The sequence below is a fragment of the Apostichopus japonicus genome, chromosome 18 (assembly GCF_037975245.1).
Source record: "Apostichopus japonicus isolate 1M-3 chromosome 18, ASM3797524v1, whole genome shotgun sequence".
Taxonomy (NCBI): Eukaryota; Metazoa; Echinodermata; class Holothuroidea; order Aspidochirotida; family Stichopodidae; genus Apostichopus; species Apostichopus japonicus.
The window spans coordinates 14,564,827-14,583,200 of NC_092578.1; the positions used below are offsets into that span (position 1 = coordinate 14,564,827).

General features: G+C 37.6%; 1 protein-coding gene across 3 annotated transcripts; it reads right to left on the minus strand.

Annotated features, from left to right (window-relative positions):
• Positions 1 to 104: 104 nt before the first annotated feature.
• LOC139958451 (uncharacterized protein F21D5.5-like) lies at positions 105 to 16,519 on the minus strand. 3 transcript variants are annotated; one of them, XM_071955536.1, is made up of 17 exons: positions 16,006 to 16,183; positions 13,428 to 13,636; positions 12,963 to 13,012; positions 11,419 to 12,096; positions 10,499 to 10,578; positions 10,109 to 10,166; positions 8,778 to 8,798; positions 7,913 to 7,999; positions 7,575 to 7,695; positions 6,795 to 6,862; positions 6,386 to 6,478; positions 5,908 to 5,970; positions 5,228 to 5,255; positions 4,412 to 4,473; positions 3,245 to 3,354; positions 928 to 1,015; positions 105 to 368 (listed from the first exon to the last, which is right to left on the minus strand). In XM_071955536.1, the coding sequence occupies exons 2-17, from the start codon at positions 13,570 to 13,572 to the stop codon at positions 177 to 179; spliced, it is 1,944 nt and encodes a 647-aa protein (XP_071811637.1). In that variant the 5' UTR covers positions 13,573 to 13,636; positions 16,006 to 16,183; the 3' UTR covers positions 105 to 176. The 3 variants fall into 3 exon arrangements, with proteins under 3 accessions (XP_071811637.1, XP_071811636.1, XP_071811638.1); XM_071955535.1 differs by having other exon boundaries at positions 16,019 to 16,182; XM_071955537.1 differs by having other exon boundaries at positions 246 to 346; positions 16,019 to 16,519.
• Between the last annotated feature and the right edge of the window lie 1,855 nt (positions 16,520 to 18,374).

Sequence of the window (18,374 nt, forward strand, 5' to 3'; positions counted from 1 at the left end):
AAATATTCAAATCACTATGTAAAAGCTTTATACATTTAATCAGTAAACGTGAGACCACTAATTACCCAAGCAGTTCACATGAATTATGAAGCCTGGATTGAAGAAAAAAGCTTAATTACTATGGGTGTATTACTTGAGATGCTTATCCCTGAGGTGTCGTTTTGTTTGGATTATTATCATTTTTCCATTAGAAACATCTTATAAAGTTTTTCTTCTTTGGAGTTATTAAAGGAAGGAATGAAGTTCACTCGAATCACTTCATTGAAGCCTTCTTGCAGCTTTGGTTCAATGAATTTATTTTTGTAGGAATGGAAGACCATATCGGAGATAGATGCATGGTTCTTGCCTGCGGGTGTCAAGGATCGGAACTAGAAGAGAAAGGCACAGAGACTTAGACTTGAATGCAGAAAAATACACATTTAGTGAAGATGATGTGGAGAGATCCTCTGGGGACAATAGTATGATATAACAGTTCAACAAGTAATGTAATACCAGGACTATGCTCAACAACACTCAACTATAATAATGCAACAAGTAATGTGATGCCAGGACTATACTCAACAGCATTCAACTATAATAATGCAACAAGTAACAGCTGTGCAACCATGTACACTTTGAGAGGGGGGCAGGCGGGGGGGAGAATGAACCGGGGTCGACACAATATTACAAAAAGCCCTTGTGTACAATACATAAATATACAACATGTTTATGCGGTACAACCTGAACAGTCAACAATTCTTCAGCATGGTGTCAAAAGTTGCAAAATACAGCAAAAGTTTTGCATTTAAAGACCCCTACACTTTTTTTCCAAAATTTCTCAAATGAGATGGGACACCCCCCCCCCCCACAAAGGATGGTTAGATTGGGATCACCACAAGAAGAAAAATGGGAAAAAAAGGAGAAGATTTTGATTCCTTGCAAACAGACCTTTTCATTATGCCTGGCTTGATCTTGAGTAACATTGAAGACAAAACATCTACAAGCTACACCGGCATTCTTGGCACAGTCAATGTACCTGAGGAGATGATAAAAGGACATGAATACAACATTGAAACTATGCAATTGGAATGAAATACGCTCTCTATATATCAAATCAACCAAATATATGATATAGAAGCCACTGTGAGGCCTCAACCTACATGCATTAGTTGAAAAACCTATTTCAAGAAGACGAGAAAAAAATTAAAGTTTAAGAAAGAATCTTCTTTAACAGATTTTCCTATTTGCAATCTGTTATGTTAGAAAGTAATATTTGGTGGAGGGAGGGATGGTTTGGGGACAGATGAACTTACACTCTCATATGAGAGGGTTTTTAGTTTACTTCCTCACATATTTTACTTATTTGCAGTTATATTGTCTTGTTCACCTTGTATTACTATGTGTTGAAACAAATAAATTATCAAATCACCAATATGAAAGGGACCATTTTGGAAGCAAGGAGGAACCAAGGAGAAACAGAGGACACACTGAAAACCCTTAAAAGTCGCTCTTTCATAAATGAGTCTTTTTGATAACAGGTGCGTATCCAGGGGGGGCGTTGGAAAAAGAGAGAAAAAAAAGAGAAGAAAAAAGGAAAAAGAGGGGAAAAAAGAGGAGGAGGAGAGGAAGGAAGGGAAAAGAAAACGAAGAAAGAGAGAAAAGGAGGGAGTAAAAGAAAAACGCGAAGACACCGGGAAGAGAAAGAGAAACAGTGACATCATTACAGCGCTGATCCCTATTATAAACACAGGGTAGCCAGTGACGGATCGAGGATTTCATAAAAGTGTGACTCACCCCACCCCTTACACCGACAACTCCATTTTTTGTGTAAAAGTAAGTTGGCCTGACGTTTCGATCCTAGCAGGATCTTCTTCAGAGGCTAAATGACAAGTTACAGTAACAGAGGGGACAAAAACACGCACAGAATACAGACAGGTTAATGAGCACGGTGAACACAATGAGATGGATGAAAGGGGATTATAAGTAGAAAGCAACAGGAGAAGAGGAGAGGAAGGAGATAAACTGTGGAGGGACAAAGAGAGGATTAAAGGCACAGGGTAAGGAATAAACTGGAGAGGGACAAAGACAGAAAGGTGTGAAGAAAAATGGAGGGGAAGAGAGCTGTGAGAAGAAGAGTGAAAGGGGGGGGAGGGAGAAAGGGGAGAAGGAGTAGGGAACAGAGGAAAGTTAGTCATGTCCTTCCTGAATGTTCAGCCCATGAGGTTGAATGGTACGAAGGCGTTGCATCCAGAGCCTCTCTCTGCTGATTCGTACTAGGTCAGGACGGCTACCTAAGGATTCAATCCCCTGTAGGGACATGTCGTTAATGGTATGGTTGGGAAGGTTAAAATGTTCTCCAACTGGGGTCTCAGTCTTCATGGTGTTGACTGTGGATCTGTGACCATAGAATCGCTTCTTGAGGGTGGTTTTGGTTTCGCCAACATACTAGATGCCGCAAACTCTACAAGAGATCAGATAGATGACATTGGTGGTAGTGCAAGTGATGTGACCCTTAGTCTTGTGTGTGAGTTGCATGCTGTGGCTGGTGATGGAATTGGATTCAACAATGTGGTGGCTGCAGACGATGCATCTCGAAGTACGATCACATTTGAAGGTACCATGCTGAATGGGTGTGGGGTTAGAAGTTAGAGGTGGAACAGCAGCACGTACAAGAAGGTCTCGTAGGTTGCGTGGTCGTCTGTAGGCGATGATGGGTTTTTCAGGGACGGCTCGTTGGAGTCTATCTGAAGTGAGGAGAATGTTGTGGTTGTTAGAGGTGATTTTCTGAAGGGGAGGAAGATTTGGGTGGAAAGTAACAACCAGGGGCAGCTTGTTGTCGCAATCTCGTCCCTTTTTGTCCTTCACTGCCAAAGTAGATGATCTGGAAAGGGAGCGGACTCTCTGAATGGCTTCACGCACCCTTCTGGCACTATGGCCCCTGGCAATAAGGTGTTTTTCCAAAGCATCTGTATGGCGAATGAAAGAGGAATTGTTAGAGCAAATGCGACGAAGACGAAGTGCTTGACTGTAGGCCATTCCAGACTTGCAGTGACGGGGATGGCAGCTTGAAGAATGGAGATACTGGTGTGTGTCTGTGGGCTTGGTGTATAAGTCTGTAGAGAGAGAACCGTGTTCCTTGCGAACAGTCACATCGAGAAAGTTAACCTGTTGGTGAGAGTAACCAGAGGTGAAATATTGCTATCATAGGCAATCATTAAAGCTACATTTTGTGGAGAATCATAAGCCCAGAGTCATCTAAACATACCGTTTTCTTGCCTCGACATCGGGATTGGTGTTGTCGATGGCAACGCTTAGTCCTTTCTTCAGAGATGCTTGACAAGCAGTGACACATTTCTGCCAAGTTCCCATCATGTCCTACAAGATCAAAGGGAGAGTAACCTGCAGAGAACTCCTCAACCTCAAGGACATTCATTATCAGGGATGTGCCACGCTGGGCGGCCCCGCCCAGCACTAAAAATTATCGCCCAGCACTGTCTTAAAAGTCGTGAATCCCGCCCAGCACTATTTTCATCTAAAATCCTGACATTCCTAACAATATATTCAACAAAAATTGGGCCTAGCCTATGCCAAAATCATACAGACTAATAATGCATCAGTTACGCATGGGAGAAACATTACTTACGGCTCTCAATCGGTCCCTTGTAAAATCTCTTTGAAACAAACTAATAACTTTTACCAGGTACGTAATATATTTCACTAAAAAAATTTAAAAATGTAAATTGTTAGTAAAACTGGTACTTGTGTATGTGCTTAAAAAGCTACACAAGGCATTTGGCATCTGAGCACCTTCAAAAATCGAAAATTTCTAATTTCTAATTTCCCCTTTGACCCCACCCCAGGGCGGTGATCAGTACACCCGGCACTCAGTAAATCCTGGGCATATCCCTGCATTATCCATTATAAATAATCAAATCTTTCAAAACACTTGGCGTGGGCATGTGCCGTTGCCTACAGAGCTAACTTTGCATGATATGACTCAGCAATGTTTCCCTAAGCAAAGTGATTCCATAATTTACATAATTATCAGTTACATGCATCTCATTATAAAGGAGTAGAAGCACTTCTGGGCAGTTGTGTGAACAAAGCACCTACCTAATAATTGCAACAGACCTGCAAGCTCATTTTCTAGACTTGCTTAAAGTCTTTCATAAAATTGCAGAAAGTTCAAGTTTACATCTTGTATATTTCATCTTTTTATACTGCTCCATTTAAAGACTACTTCAGCCATGATATACTTCAGTACAGTAGCTCTGAATTTTTACTTACAAAAATAACACTACTCTTACTCTATATCAACACACACACACAGCTATCTAAAGAGCATTGCTTGTGTATCATTACCATATCTATCAACAACTAGCAACTTATGAAAAAAGTGTATTTACTAACCCTCAACTTAATATTTACTTACCCTATTAACATGTACATAGTTATGCTGTAGTAGGTGTTTTTTGACAAATGTACTTTTACCGGCTGTAAAATAAAAGAATGAGCAAGAAGCATGTTAACACACACATTAGCCATGAACCACAAACACATGAAACAACATGAACACATGAACCACAAAATCAAAACATGAACCCAAAATATATTCATAGTAGTTTCTTCCATTCTTGTCACAACAGATACCAAACATCAAAGGACTTGTATTAATAACAGAAGACTGTACCGATAACTAGAAAAGACCTACCACACTCTTCAAGCTGATGTACCTGTAAGCCTACCCCACTTTGAATAAACAACCATGAGCTGTATATTTTTCTCCTTATCAGGTGATTATGCTAAATTTAAGCTGTGTGAGAAGAATAATTTGATCCTTTTTGCATAACCTGTGTTCACATTTATAGTTTGTATTAGTTTCAGTTAGCCTCTGAAGAAGATCCTGCTAGGATCGAAAGGTCAAGCCCTCTGACATTTTCATGTTTACCTACAGAGGCATTTTGCAGTAGATAAGCAGTTTGCTAACAGTTTTGTCTTTTCTCTCTTTGCATATTAACCTTTTGTTAGTATTTTGCACAAAGATGATCAACGATCCAGGGTTACCGTATTTGACATGTCCTCTTGTTTCTCCCTTTTTTTTTTGTAAAGTGAGCATTTGAATGAATAAGGTACTCTGCAAATCACAATATTTCATTTTAAAAGTGCTCTTAAAATTGTTTCATATTCTAGATCACATGATACAGTCAGCAAGTAAGGTTTTCAGCAACTTTGTAGTATTGTGACTTACATGCTGGAAAACCAACCATAAGAAGAACCTGGAAAAAATAGAATTAAGAATTATTAGGATTTTCTGGCGGCTGAAGTTGACTGCTTAGCGAAATTGCTGAAACTTTTCTGAATCTTTTATCAGGAAAGCCACTTGATCTAGCATTTTGTGTAGCAAAGATATCAATTTTTTTCAAATTATGTGATAGTTTGTAAATGCACCTGGCAACAGCAGAGTGGATGATGTCATCAGGGCACTTTTACTCAAAATGTCTTTGCTCTTCTTTTCAATTTGTCAATCATTTATTCACAAACAAAAAGAATATTTCTACAAAGGAAATTAATTTTGATGAAATTCTAAGTACATAGAACTTTGGCAGTTAAGCAAACATTGCAAATATAAAGGTTTCAAGGATAAATCAACAAGAAGATTATCATAGAAAAGTACAGCTTTTGAAGAACATTTACCGTTATGACATCACAGATCACACAGCTTCTTTTTATAATAAAATTGAATCAAATTTTCAGATTTTATACTACTCAACTTTTCAGCACAGTTAGACCATATTTTATAACAGGTTACTGATACAAGTTTGAAATAATCTTTGACCAAACTTAAGGAGTAAATCCAGCTCTCCTGAGCCCATTCTCTAAATGCTCAAACTTTATATTTAAGAAACATATACCAATGACATACTGTACCTCTTGGGACGATGCAGGCAATTCGGTGGACGGCTCCAAAAGAGGTCTTGTAACAGGACTCCTCTGTTTGAGAAATATAGAAAAAATCCTTAATACTAAGCTTTTATGACTGAAGTGACACCAGTAAAGTTTTTGTCCAAATGCACTGTCTAGCACACAAGATGGTTTCCTATGCCTAGTACTACCTTTGGCTGTTGATAACAATGAATAATCGAATTGATCAAGATAAAGCTACCAACATCAACATTTTCTTGGAATTTGACTAGAATTTGTTACAAATAAAACTTTCTGTCGTTTAAACTTTTGAAATTTGCATCAGATATATTAAACCCCTCATATGATTCCAATACATTGTTAAAATGGCAATAGGTTTGAGAGACTTGAATGAATGTTGAGATGACCCGGAGGCAAACTAGACAAGAGCTGAAAATGACTCATTAATGGAACCCAAATGATTATCAGTTTCAAGATGACTCACTGGATCAAAGCTTGGCAGATTAAAGGGAGCTTTCTTCTTTCCCTGGAAGAATTCTTCTGGCGTTTTGAAAGGCAGGCCAACATTGAGGGCAAACTGGTTGGAATTTTAGAAAAAGAAATATTGGTCATTTCCTTTTTCAGTTCAGTATCAATAACAAATATGCAAAATGAATCAGGCAGTGGAGGGGGAGTGGAGGGATGGGCGAGATGGGAGACGGATGGAGCAGCTGGAAGAAAGGACAGGTGGGTAACATAAACAATGGCTGGGTGGAAATATAGAGGGGTGGGTAGAAGACTGGAAGGGTGGGTGGAGGTAAAAAGGAACTTGGAGTAGATGGGAAAAAAGAGAGGAGGTTTGATTGGAAAATGTGGGTAGAGGGAGGGGGAAAAGGGTAAGGTAATAAACTTACTAATCTGTCACTGCATGAGAAATCCTTCTTCCTTTTGGGAACCCAATCTGCCGGTCTGCCTGCAGCATCTGCATCAAATATCCAGCAAAAGCATTTCTATCAATCTGTCGGGTTCAGTAGGTTCTTTCTATAATAAGGTCTGGTATAAGTAATCCTTTTAGTAGTTGTTACCATAGCTAAGCCTATGTGTGATCCTACCTGAGTAATCCCAAGTAAGACTTGGTATGGCTAAGCCTACATAAGGAAGACTAAGTGTAAAGTAACCTAAGTGTAATCTTTGTATGCTGGAATGTTATCTGTCTTTGGAGACTAATGAGTAAATGAGGATACTAGATCAGTGGAGCACACACACTACGATGGTGTAGGATTATATCTGGGGGAGGGGGAAGGGAGGGGGAAGGGAGGGGGTGTGAGGATGATTCAAATTAACTGCAACAGCAAACTCAGAACAATCTAATAAAGAGACATTCTAGGAACATTTTAATCATTGAGAAGTAAACTTGTAATCCAAACACAGAGCTAGAGGAGTTCTTGGTTTAGTGAGAAAACTAATTTGGGTCGTCTCGACGATGTGACCACATTGGTACTGTTAAACATTTTTGGGAGCGTGAATTTATAAATATCATTTGCTCTGAACTTGTCAGTCAGGTAATATGAATACAGTTTGGTGAAGTGTTGGTTTGTATTTATCGGGTTATCTGCCATTCATATGTAACACCTTTAACCGTTAAGACTTTTCTTTTAATACCACTGACAATCGTTGATGATGAGTTCACTTACCACCGACAAAGATTGATGAAGCTAGGTCAACCATGATGTCATCGTTTCTCTTCTCTTGAAAGAATTCCCACATACCCAGACAGGGCTTCCTGTACATACCAGATCCCGTAGCTATAAATACCTGAAGGGTGATCAAAATAACCACATTGTAAACATTGAAATAACTTACATGTTTGGTTTTCTTGAAAAAGAAAACTTTAATGAATATAGAGAAATTAAGTTGAATGTTTGGTATCTAAGTAAAACAGTTATGAAAAAAATGGCCAATTACTACATAAAGGTTAATAAAGATAATTTTATAGCATTTCTCACATATATAATGATATAGGTAGACTCACCTGGATTGGAATACCAAGCTTCATCAAGATCTTGGACAGCTTTTTCTTGAAATCTCCCAGCTTCAGTTTTCCTCTACCAATTCCCAACTAAGATCAACAGTAGAAAATAAAATTAAAGGCATTGATAAAAAAAATGAAAAACACATGAGAGAAATACCAATTGATGAGAGTTCATCTCAATTACCAACATGACCAAATAACAAATTCCATATTTTTGTATAACTGATTATTTGTAAGTTATAATGCTTTCATGTTTATGACTTTCACACATGGGAAAAAGTTATCAAATGGCAACATTGTAGATGTATCCATTCATACATTAATTTTACATGAGTGATTTTAATGTTCCAGTTAGAGCTGGAAGGTCATTTCTAAAAAAGATGGTAGTAGATCTTGGCACGAGACTGCGCATAGAAGTGGAAGGTATTGAAAACTAATTGATTTCATCCTTAAACTACGATACACTGCAGACTATATGTTTGACATCTGTGTAATGAGATGACCAGCCACCTTTAAGGCATTATAACAGCTTGTGGAGTTATATGCAGCAGTGTCATGCTTATCCAATGATCAGATGAGGCACCAGGTGGGCCCCCAAAGGGCAAAGGAACCCAACATCTTGGAGCTTCCATGAACATTTCCAAACATACCAAATTTGTATTTTGGGCACTAATGGGGGGGGGTGGAGCAAACAATTGGTGTCTTAGGACTTGAGAGGGTGTTCATGAGACACTGACTGTTATTGAAAGTTATTTTTGTCATAATGGTACATATCTCATGGTGGGTTCATGCACAGCTGAATGATGTTCAGTTTAAGATCTGTCAAATTTTACAAATGTTGCAATAGCTTCCAAAATTGTCTTACCTGATTGGTAAAGAAGACCACCTAGAAGATAAAAAATAATAAATAGAAAGTTATAAAAATCATGCAATGCTGGTAATGAACAACTCTACTCATTTGCTGCTATAGTCATGTGCAATGCTACTCCTAGGCACTGCAAATAATACTAATGAGCAAACCTTCTTCATGTGTTTCTACTGTGAGCAATGCTACTCGTGAGAATTTAAAAATATTCATGAACATTGCTACCCAGAAGGCAGGCCATGCAGGGAAATTTCATGCTGAGTAGCACCTTTGAGGCTTTATGAAGCTGTTGTTATGAACTAGTGAAAGATGCTATCACTTGGTGTAAAAATTGGTGTCCTCTAAATTTGTCTAGCAAGTTGCGCATTTTGAAATAGCATAAATGCAATACCGCATAAAAGTACTCTCTTCGATATGCAAAGAGATGCCATAAATTATATCTTAATGGAACACATTCCTTCTCAACAGATTGATACAATGATGGTTTCCGTTACACTGCATGGATGTATTTACTGTTATACAATGACGAGACCAATAAAGATATGCATTGTCTCACAATCAAGAATCAGACACCAGCTCTTGGAAAGTTTAGAAGTAGAACTACTCTTAAACAAATTGTATATTTTTAAACAATGCAAGGTAAAGGTGCTATTGACAAAGCTTACTTCCTCATCTTAGTCAAAACAATGAGTACAATTTAACAAATATTATTTCTAGTCAATTGATACTGTTAGCCTGGGAAAAAAATGCAATTTATATCTTTACAGAACAATGTTGGAGAGGTGATGATCTATTTATAACCCATCATAATAGGCAATAGGCCATATGGTCTTGGTTGGATAACAGGAAGGCTTGATTTACTTGCTTCTCCTGTTAAAACAAGGAAGTGTAAATTGGATAGCCACAGGATGTGATGAGTATGTATTACCTACTATTAGGTTTCTCTCACAAGTATGTGGGTGATTAGTATTCCATATTCACAAATGAAACAATTTATGACCAAGCATTTTGGGTTTCATATATTGTTACCTCCCACGAGTAGAGATACATAACTAGCTAATTCGGTTTCACAACGATACCTCCATACTAGAAAACAAATTTATATGTAAATTACAGTACATATGTCTGAAAATACAGTCTTGCTTCTTTTAAGTTTTAAAAATTTATGAAAGTGTCTTCCAAAATACAACCCTGTATGATCATGCTCAAGATATTACTTACAGAAATGATTTTTTCAATATAATCGTAACAATAATTGGTAACCTATAGAAGCAACAATCGTTAAGAACGGAATCAACATCATGTTCAAAAATTAGACAATGGGAGCATACCTTGTATCCATCAGCTTTAAGTTGTTTTAATCTTCCGTAAGTTTCTGGTAGATATATTCTAAAATACATGATAAAGAATAGAGAACGAAGAACAGTTGCTAACTACAAAGAAACAATGAAATTGTCCAAAGAACCTCCTGCAGTATTTTGATATTATGTGTTTAACATATATACAGCATTATACCATTTCTGAGCACCAAGCCAGTCATGGAAATAAATCAAATCAAATCAAATCTCATTTGAGATCTGTACATGCAAAACATACAGTGCAAAATAAAATGTCTTCTAAAAAAGCCGGAACCACACCTTTGTGAAGGTACTTCATGCAAGTGTTAGTAACTGGCATTTTACATGTTTTTTTTTGTGAATAAACTTTACTATTAATCTCACCTCCAATCATTTATGTCTCTAGGAAAAACTTTTCCTGAGCTTGTGGTGATAATAGTCCCGTCTATGTCAAATGCAGCCACCTGAAACAGATTCAATTATAGTCAATTTTAATAGAGGAAAAGCACAATGTGAAAGGAAAGTATAATATATCAACATTTAAAAAGTCGCAGCTTTGAGCAACAACAGCTCTAAACATTAATACTGTAATTTAATTTAGTGGGTAGTTCCACTGCAAATATTGTTAGCTTCTATTAAGCTACGGAATGATTTGCCAAAAGACATTAGGACTAGTCCGACACTGCCAATATGTAAATGTCTTTTGAAGACGTATTTTTTTAGTTATTTACGTAAATTTACCTTTTTATAATCTCTTTGTTGTAATAATTTGTTATAACCTCTTATTGTACTTTTATAACCTCCTATTGTTGTTTTTTTTTTTAACCTCCTATTGTATTTTTAATAACCTCTTATTGTCTTTTACTTTTTCGTGTTGGTATTTTAGGATTATTTTTATTAGGTTATTATTTGTTTTCACTGTATTTATTTCAGTTTTATCATCTTTTGTGAAGTGCTTTGATTCTTTTTGTGATTTAGGGCTATATCAATGACGTATTTATTATTTATATTATTTTATTAATACCTCAATTATCAAATTTTTAACCAAAGAGCCATTCGCCGGGGTAACAATTCCTCGATTTTCTTCTCTAGCCGTTTTCCAAAGTTGTAAATAAGATGTATCTCCTTCAGTTTTGGGTAGAATCCTTAGCAATGTGAGATAAACCCATTGGTTGATGTCACAAGAATATTCTCACACATTAGAAAACTTATTATTTTCGCCCGCCTCAATTCCTTGTATTATTCAAACTGTGTCAAACCTCATACCAATGATCACCGTTCCCACAAAGTGTAGAGATACTTACATTTGATGATGCTCTCACTCCTTTAGCAGTGTAAATTACCAGTTTTCCATGTTCTTCCCATTTCTCCTCATCAGAAACTTCACCAGTTTTAGGTTGTCCTCCTTTCCCTCCAGTTTGGACACTATTCTCTCTCTGCTTTCTTGCATCTGTACTAGAACTCCCCGACTTTGACAATTCTTTCTTAGCATTTTGTTGCAGAGCTTTAAGTCTCTTCTCAATACTAGTGTCGTCATCAGTAACTTCTTCGTTTTTAACTTTCTTGTGATGAGTTTCCTCCAGAGTTGTAGTCTCATCTTCCATTTCCTCTGCTTTTCTTTTCTCTGCAGATGATCCTTGCAATGATCTCTGATCTTTCTCCAGTTTCTGCTCCGCAGACATATCGCTCTTATGTATCTTTGATTTTTTGACTTTTTGCGGCTCCTCGCCATTACTCTCTTCTTCTTTCTCCATCTCGGATGCCTGCCTCTTTCCTGACGAAGTTCCTACCAACAGTTCCTTTTGTCCATCGTTAACTGCTTCAGGTTCATCCCTTAGATCTGAGGTTGTACCTGATTCATGCTGTATTACTCTGTATGCATACCTTCCTTGCAGTAGGGAAAAAATCTCTCCGCTTTGCACGCTTTTTGGTTCTCCCTTGGTCAAGAGCTGCCCGTCAACAACTCCACAATGAGAGCCCAGCTGTTATGATATATCAGGAATGAAAAATATAACATTCATTGTATATTAGGAACAGAAGCAACTATCAAGCACTGCTTAAACAGTATAATAAATAATAAATATTTGTTTGTTGTCCAATTTATTGAAAAAACTTTGAAATATTATCACTATTTTTTCTTTACATTTCAAGAGCTGTAATATGTGTATCTTATCTCTGATCTTGACCAATTTAATAGTTTTGACTGCTTTCATGTTTGTCAGATATGACATCATTAATGTGCATCAATGAGTACAAGAGGAAGCAAGATATTCTTCTCCTCTTCATTGCAAAAGTGGTTGGCAATTATAACCACAAAACTACTGAGATTTCTTTTTCACGATTTTGGTGAAATTTTTTATAAACTATAAATAATTTAGTGACCTATTATTAAAGGGTGTGAAGACTCTCGCAAAAAGAACCATCTCATGCCGGTAATCTGACCTAGTTTGGAATGAGGTGTAACAGAAATGTTAGACACCACCATCGATCCCAGAAAATACACACACAGCTTGCTACGGTCGGTAATTAGACGTTAGTGAACAGTCAGTACATACAGCTACGGTCAATACCCACAACACAGTGTAAATACTGTAGTAGCGATGGACATCTCAGGTCTAGATAAAAGATAACAAGGTATCATGTCTGCATTTTGTAGCAACACCAACAAACGTCACTTGCAAGCAACGGAAAGTTAACTTTTTCAGATGGCCGCACACTGTTTGGGGCGAGTCTTCAAAGTCTTTAAGTATCAAAGATTGCTTGAAAACAACAGTTTAAAAAAACAACAGCAATTTACTGAAAAAAAATGCAGCCTGTGGGAACAAAGACTGATTCTGTGTTTACAAACCTGTGTAACAGTTACAGTTCTTGTATTATTGTCAGTAATCTGAACTTCAACTGTAAAAGAATATGAAAGATTTATAAGGAAATTCTGGTGGAAAATAAACATCAGTTTGTTTAATGAGATTCTGATATCCTTTTAAGGCATTAGATTGCAGAGTTGTTAAAAGAACCTTTCTATTTGTAAGGTTGATTTGAGTCATGCAGGCCAATAACTTTTCTGACTTGAGTCACAAACTTGAAATTTAGTGACTCAAGTTATCATTTGTTACCAGAGCTGGAGATCTCGAGTCCAGATTCAGACTTGGGTCCGGACTCCAGTCAATTTTAAAATGGACATTAGACTTGACCATACCTGGACTAGGACTTGGGAGTCTGTCCAGTTGTTCAAACGGTTAATTGTTATACTGTAGCCTTTATATATATAATATGGCATTAAGTACATAAACCACAGAGAGAACTGACTGATTACCATGGTTTCTGGAGACTTTCTTGTCTACAATGCCAGTTACGATATTTCGGCCGAGATGAACGGATTCTCCAATACTCTTGATGACTACAGGTGTACGACTTTTATCTTCTCTCCCTTCAGAGTCGCATGGTTGCAAGGTTATCATTTTAGTGGTTAGTGCACACTCTCTCAGTTTACGTTGACCAAGGTAAAGATTGCAGTCTGTAATGCTGAAAATAATCCATAAACTGATTAAATAACCTGTAGAAAATTGAATAATAAGAAGCAAGACAATCAGAAAGTTGACATGATAATAAAAACAAAGAAAACATTTCAATTGACCTCCCATTGTAAAATGCCCTGTATTTGGTTGGCCTGGCATTATGGATTGTACAGTTATAATAGACATGTATAGTACAGTGAAAGACTGATTTATGTTATCAATCAGCAAAATGGATGCAGCAAAACATGGCCTTTGGAAGCTACAGTACATGTATGCATGCAAATTGTAGTTGACCTTTTCTAGTAGTTGTTAAATTGTACTGTATGCTATTGCATGCAATAGTAATGAACCATCTGGTAAGAAATATTAAATAATATTAGGTCATGCACTTACAATGTGCAACACGGATTGGGAAACAAACCTACAAACTGGGAACATCTCTTGTTTATCTCTCACAGTTACATCTCTACAAATGTAATGTACCCTGAAATTTACAATAAGTTGATGTTCTCCAAGTATGAACTTTATTTTTTCTAGTACCAAGGCCAAACATTCCGCTTTCAGCATCCTCATTCTCCTATTCACAGGCTTTACATTATTACTTAAAGGGTGTGAAGACTCGCGCAAAAAGAAACTTCTAATGCCGGTAATTTGACCTAGTTCGAATGAGGTGTAACAGAAGTTTTAACAGCACCATCGATCCCAGAAAATACACACACAGCCTTGCTACCATCGGTAATTAGACACTAGTGTACAGAGTCAGTTCATACAGCTGCGGTCAATACCCACAGCACAGTGTATCAACGATACAGCGATGGACATCTCAGGTCCAGCTAAAGATAACAAATAAGGTATCACGTTTCATTACTGTCTGCATTTTGTAGCGACACGAACAAAACGTCACTTGCAAGCAACAGAAAGTTAACTTTTTCAGACGGCCGCACGCGGTTTGGGGCGAGTCTTCAATGCCTTTAAGTAAGGCAAGACTTACATGCAGTAGACTGAATAACTTCTAACATGTTTCTCCTCTAGTTTAGGAATAAGGGGCCAGGTATACACAGATAATTAAAATGGAAGCCTGGAGTTTCACAATTTTTGCCACTCAAGTCCTGACTTAGATCAACTTAATCAAGTTCCCCACTGCCAATTTCCTGAATTACAGCTCGCATCAGTTTACTGTACGAGCAGCTCTATAATATTTGCTGATAACAAGCAGTTCTTGGTTTCAGTGTCAACACTGTTTCACATTCTACCCTGAGAATACAAATAGAAACACAAAGATAAAGTAAAAGTCAGATCCAAAGTGTCATAATGACATCACAGATTTACAAAATGACATCTCCCAAACACAACTTTTAAACTTCCATATCTCCCAAATGGATTTTGGTACCATTAGCTATTTGGGGTATTAATTCTTCACAAAGATCTCTGTCATTTAAGCCAAAGAAGATGGTTGGGTTGGTGTGGGTTATAAGTCTCAAATTCTTTTTAAAACACATATAATATTGGTTGCGCCTATTCACCCCGCAGCCAGATAACAGGAAGTGCCCTCATTTCTTGTCCCACTGCCAGGTGCCAGCTGAACAACGGTCAGTATGCAACTCAGCGACTCTACATTGTTTTTTTTTACTTTCCAGTCAGAAGAGTAAGGAGTACTGTAGTGCCCTCACCCTTCGACTGGCTACACTTGGGGAGCACTATGCTAAACTTTGAGCTCTTCTAGCTCAATTTCTAAACAGTCATGGTGGCAAAAGTTAAATGTGCTGTGATAGCCCAAGCCGTCAGCTATCATAATTTATATGGTAGGACATGTCGGTTTAAAAATTCGAAGACTTTTCTCCAGCAGACTTGAAAAGTGACAAGTTTAGTGTGTAAGTCAATGAGAGCAATTAATTGTGGTGCGACACCGTTACTCCATTACGCCTAACGAGTATTGGCTAAATAGCCTACACTACAGCTCTGTTACAGTATATGTATTATGTACTACTAGTACTACGTACGGTCCTGACTGAGTACTACTACTAGTACTAGTACTTAGTAGTAATACTACTGGTCTAGCCTACTTGGTTAAGTATAACTGCTGTGTCAATCATAATGGGTACTAATACACATGGGCGTCACGCGAATATCCAATAGCTTTACTTAGCTCAAAAAGACTAATATTCTTCTATCTATTCAGTTGCAAATGTTCTGCACTTGTTCGTCAAGACTTAATGGGCCTAGGCTAAGTTTTAACGTTAGCCCCCTAGTCTGAGTCGTATCAACTAGTGTAGGGCTTGGTTCCGCTACAACAAAATGTATGACTACTAGTACTAGGCCTAGTACTAGTAGAGTTACTACAGAAATACATCATGATTTATATCTGTGACTACTAACGTTATACTCTTACTCTTAGCGATGCAAATCAACCCTCCGCGTTCAGTTAGAATTTCTCGAAGATGACAGTTGATACTCTGTAAGATTCTTCAGTCTGTTTTCTGCAGTATTTCTGCCGATGTCACACTTCCACCGTCAGCAATGGAGTTAGCACTTACATACGATGTCAACATTGAAAATTAGCCCAACTAATAATATTGCGAAATGCGCGCGAATTATTGAAAACAAACGTAGTGCAAGAAACATACACTTGTTTGGGGTGCCAAAAAGTTTTCGTTAGGCTATTGTTTATGGAACGCGAAAAGTAAACATAATGTCACGACGAAATATGTAGCGAGATGACTGAGAAAACTACTGTGGTGACTGCACAAACTTGTTGTGAGGACGTAAATAATATTTTGACGATGTTAACATGTAGTGTGTCGTGACTACAAAATAAATCGGATTTCAAAGGTGAAGAAATATCTGGAGGATATGCGACATGGCTACATAAGGACGTAACCGATCACCCAATAGGTGTGTTCGACTGGTACTCTCTCGTCGTTGTTACGTGAATACCTGCTTGCGTGGTGATTAGCTCACTCGACGGAACTCCAATTATTCGTCATACTTGTAACTATACGCGTGCGTACTTATTATCCTTTTGCATTCATTTACTTTTCTCCATCTGTTCATAGTACACTGTTACTAGCCATAAAAACACCAGGGGCGTATCCAGGATTTTCTAACCCGGGGGGCGCGAATTACTATCTAAGCGGAGCGTCACTATCGGTTGGCGCGGAGCGTACAAGAAATTTCTGGTTTTGATACCCCCAGATCACCGGAAATGGCACTTCTTGGGCTTGAAAATGACCAACCAGATGTACACTTTTGCCTGAGAACCAAGTATTTCCCAATAGTTTTTTTTTCCATCCATAACCTTTTTGAAGATTGTCAACAGTCGCACATCATGTTCGACCTCATTGCATGTCCTGTGGATCATTCATTGCTTTTGTAGGTGATTCTACGTCACGGCCCACAATATCCGAAAGCCCCACTTTTCAAGGTTTTAAGCCCATTATTTGTTCAGAATTTGAAAATTGAGATTTCTCGTGAATAAAATCACTTCAAAACATACCAATAATGTTACACAAAATTCAATCTATGGACAATTAACATAGAAAAACCTCCTTCAACCCCTAACAGACAGGTCAAAATTGCACTAGTAGAGGGAAGTATGATGAAGAATGTTGGTCAGGAAATTTTCGAAAATTCAGACACAGTTAATTTATTGGTGTAGAAATATTAAAACCTCTTATAACGGCTATTATAAAACTTGGTTGAAGGAAATGAAAAATACCAGATATTTCCGAAATCAGATATTTCGAAACCGAACACTACACAAATAGGCGTAGAAGGCGGGGGCTGCAGCCCCCCAACCAATCCCCCCCCCCCCTGAAAATTCGGGCAATATGCTGAGAATTTTTCGGGCACCTACTGAAAGTAAAATAAATAGCAATGATGTAGCTTAAAGCAGCATTTTGCGTCCTCGACTATGATATTTCTCAACCTCACTGACTCCACTATGCCATAACGACATACATAACTAGCTTATCTATTTATATTTTACTTCAAATTGTGGCATTAAAGTCGAAAAAAATTGCAACTTTCAACTTTGTTGTTCTCCAAGATATTTTCCGTTGGGAACCCAATAAACCTCGCCCATAATATGAATATTTAAACACTACGAACGTCATTGACAGATACGTAATATAACACCACGCTTGATTTGTGTACAGTCTATATGGCAGTTGTACCAGGGAGTTGCATAACAACTCCCAACGCAAAGTCTTGAATCTATTTTTAGCAACGGCGCATAACTAAACCTGCATCTCTGATTGGTTGAATTCAAACTAGTGGGTTTGGGAACTGAATGAGATTTAATTTTGTATGTGGAATACTCGCCAATTAACGTTTTTGGCAGGGAAAAACTTGGCTAATATCTTAATTTGCTGTTTTGTGATTTGATGTATGTAAAAAACTCGATGGACATGTCAGAAAAGTAGAAAACGGCGACCAAACGCAAAATGCTCATGAATAAACATACTATTCACTGATTGGTGGAATTCAAACTAGTGGATTTGGAGATATGAAAACTTTGTCGAGGACACTTTTACTTATTATCGATATAAATCGTTAATTACTCGCTAATTAACGCTCTTGGCAGGGTGAAACTTGGATGGTATCTTAGTTTGCTGTTTTATGATTGATACATGTAAAAAAATCGATGCACATGTTAAAAAGGTGGAAAAAAGCGACCCAACGCAAAATGCTGCTTTAAGGAAATGAATAGTTTAAAAATTATCTCCTTGGTAATTAAAATAAAGTTC

Excerpts from the sequence above, each read along its gene's own strand:
- LOC139958451 (XM_071955536.1), bottom strand. The coding sequence starts at position 13,572 with ATGATAACCTTGCAACCATGCGACTCTGAAGGGAGAGAAGATAAAAGT. Across the intron at positions 5,971-6,385 it reads ATCTGCCAAGCTTTGATCCA|AGGAGTCCTGTTACAAGACC; the intron begins GTGAGTCATCTT and ends TTTCTCAAACAG. Across the intron at positions 3,355-4,411 it reads ACTATGTACATGTTAATAGG|GACATGATGGGAACTTGGCA; the intron begins GTAAGTAAATAT and ends TTGATCTTGTAG.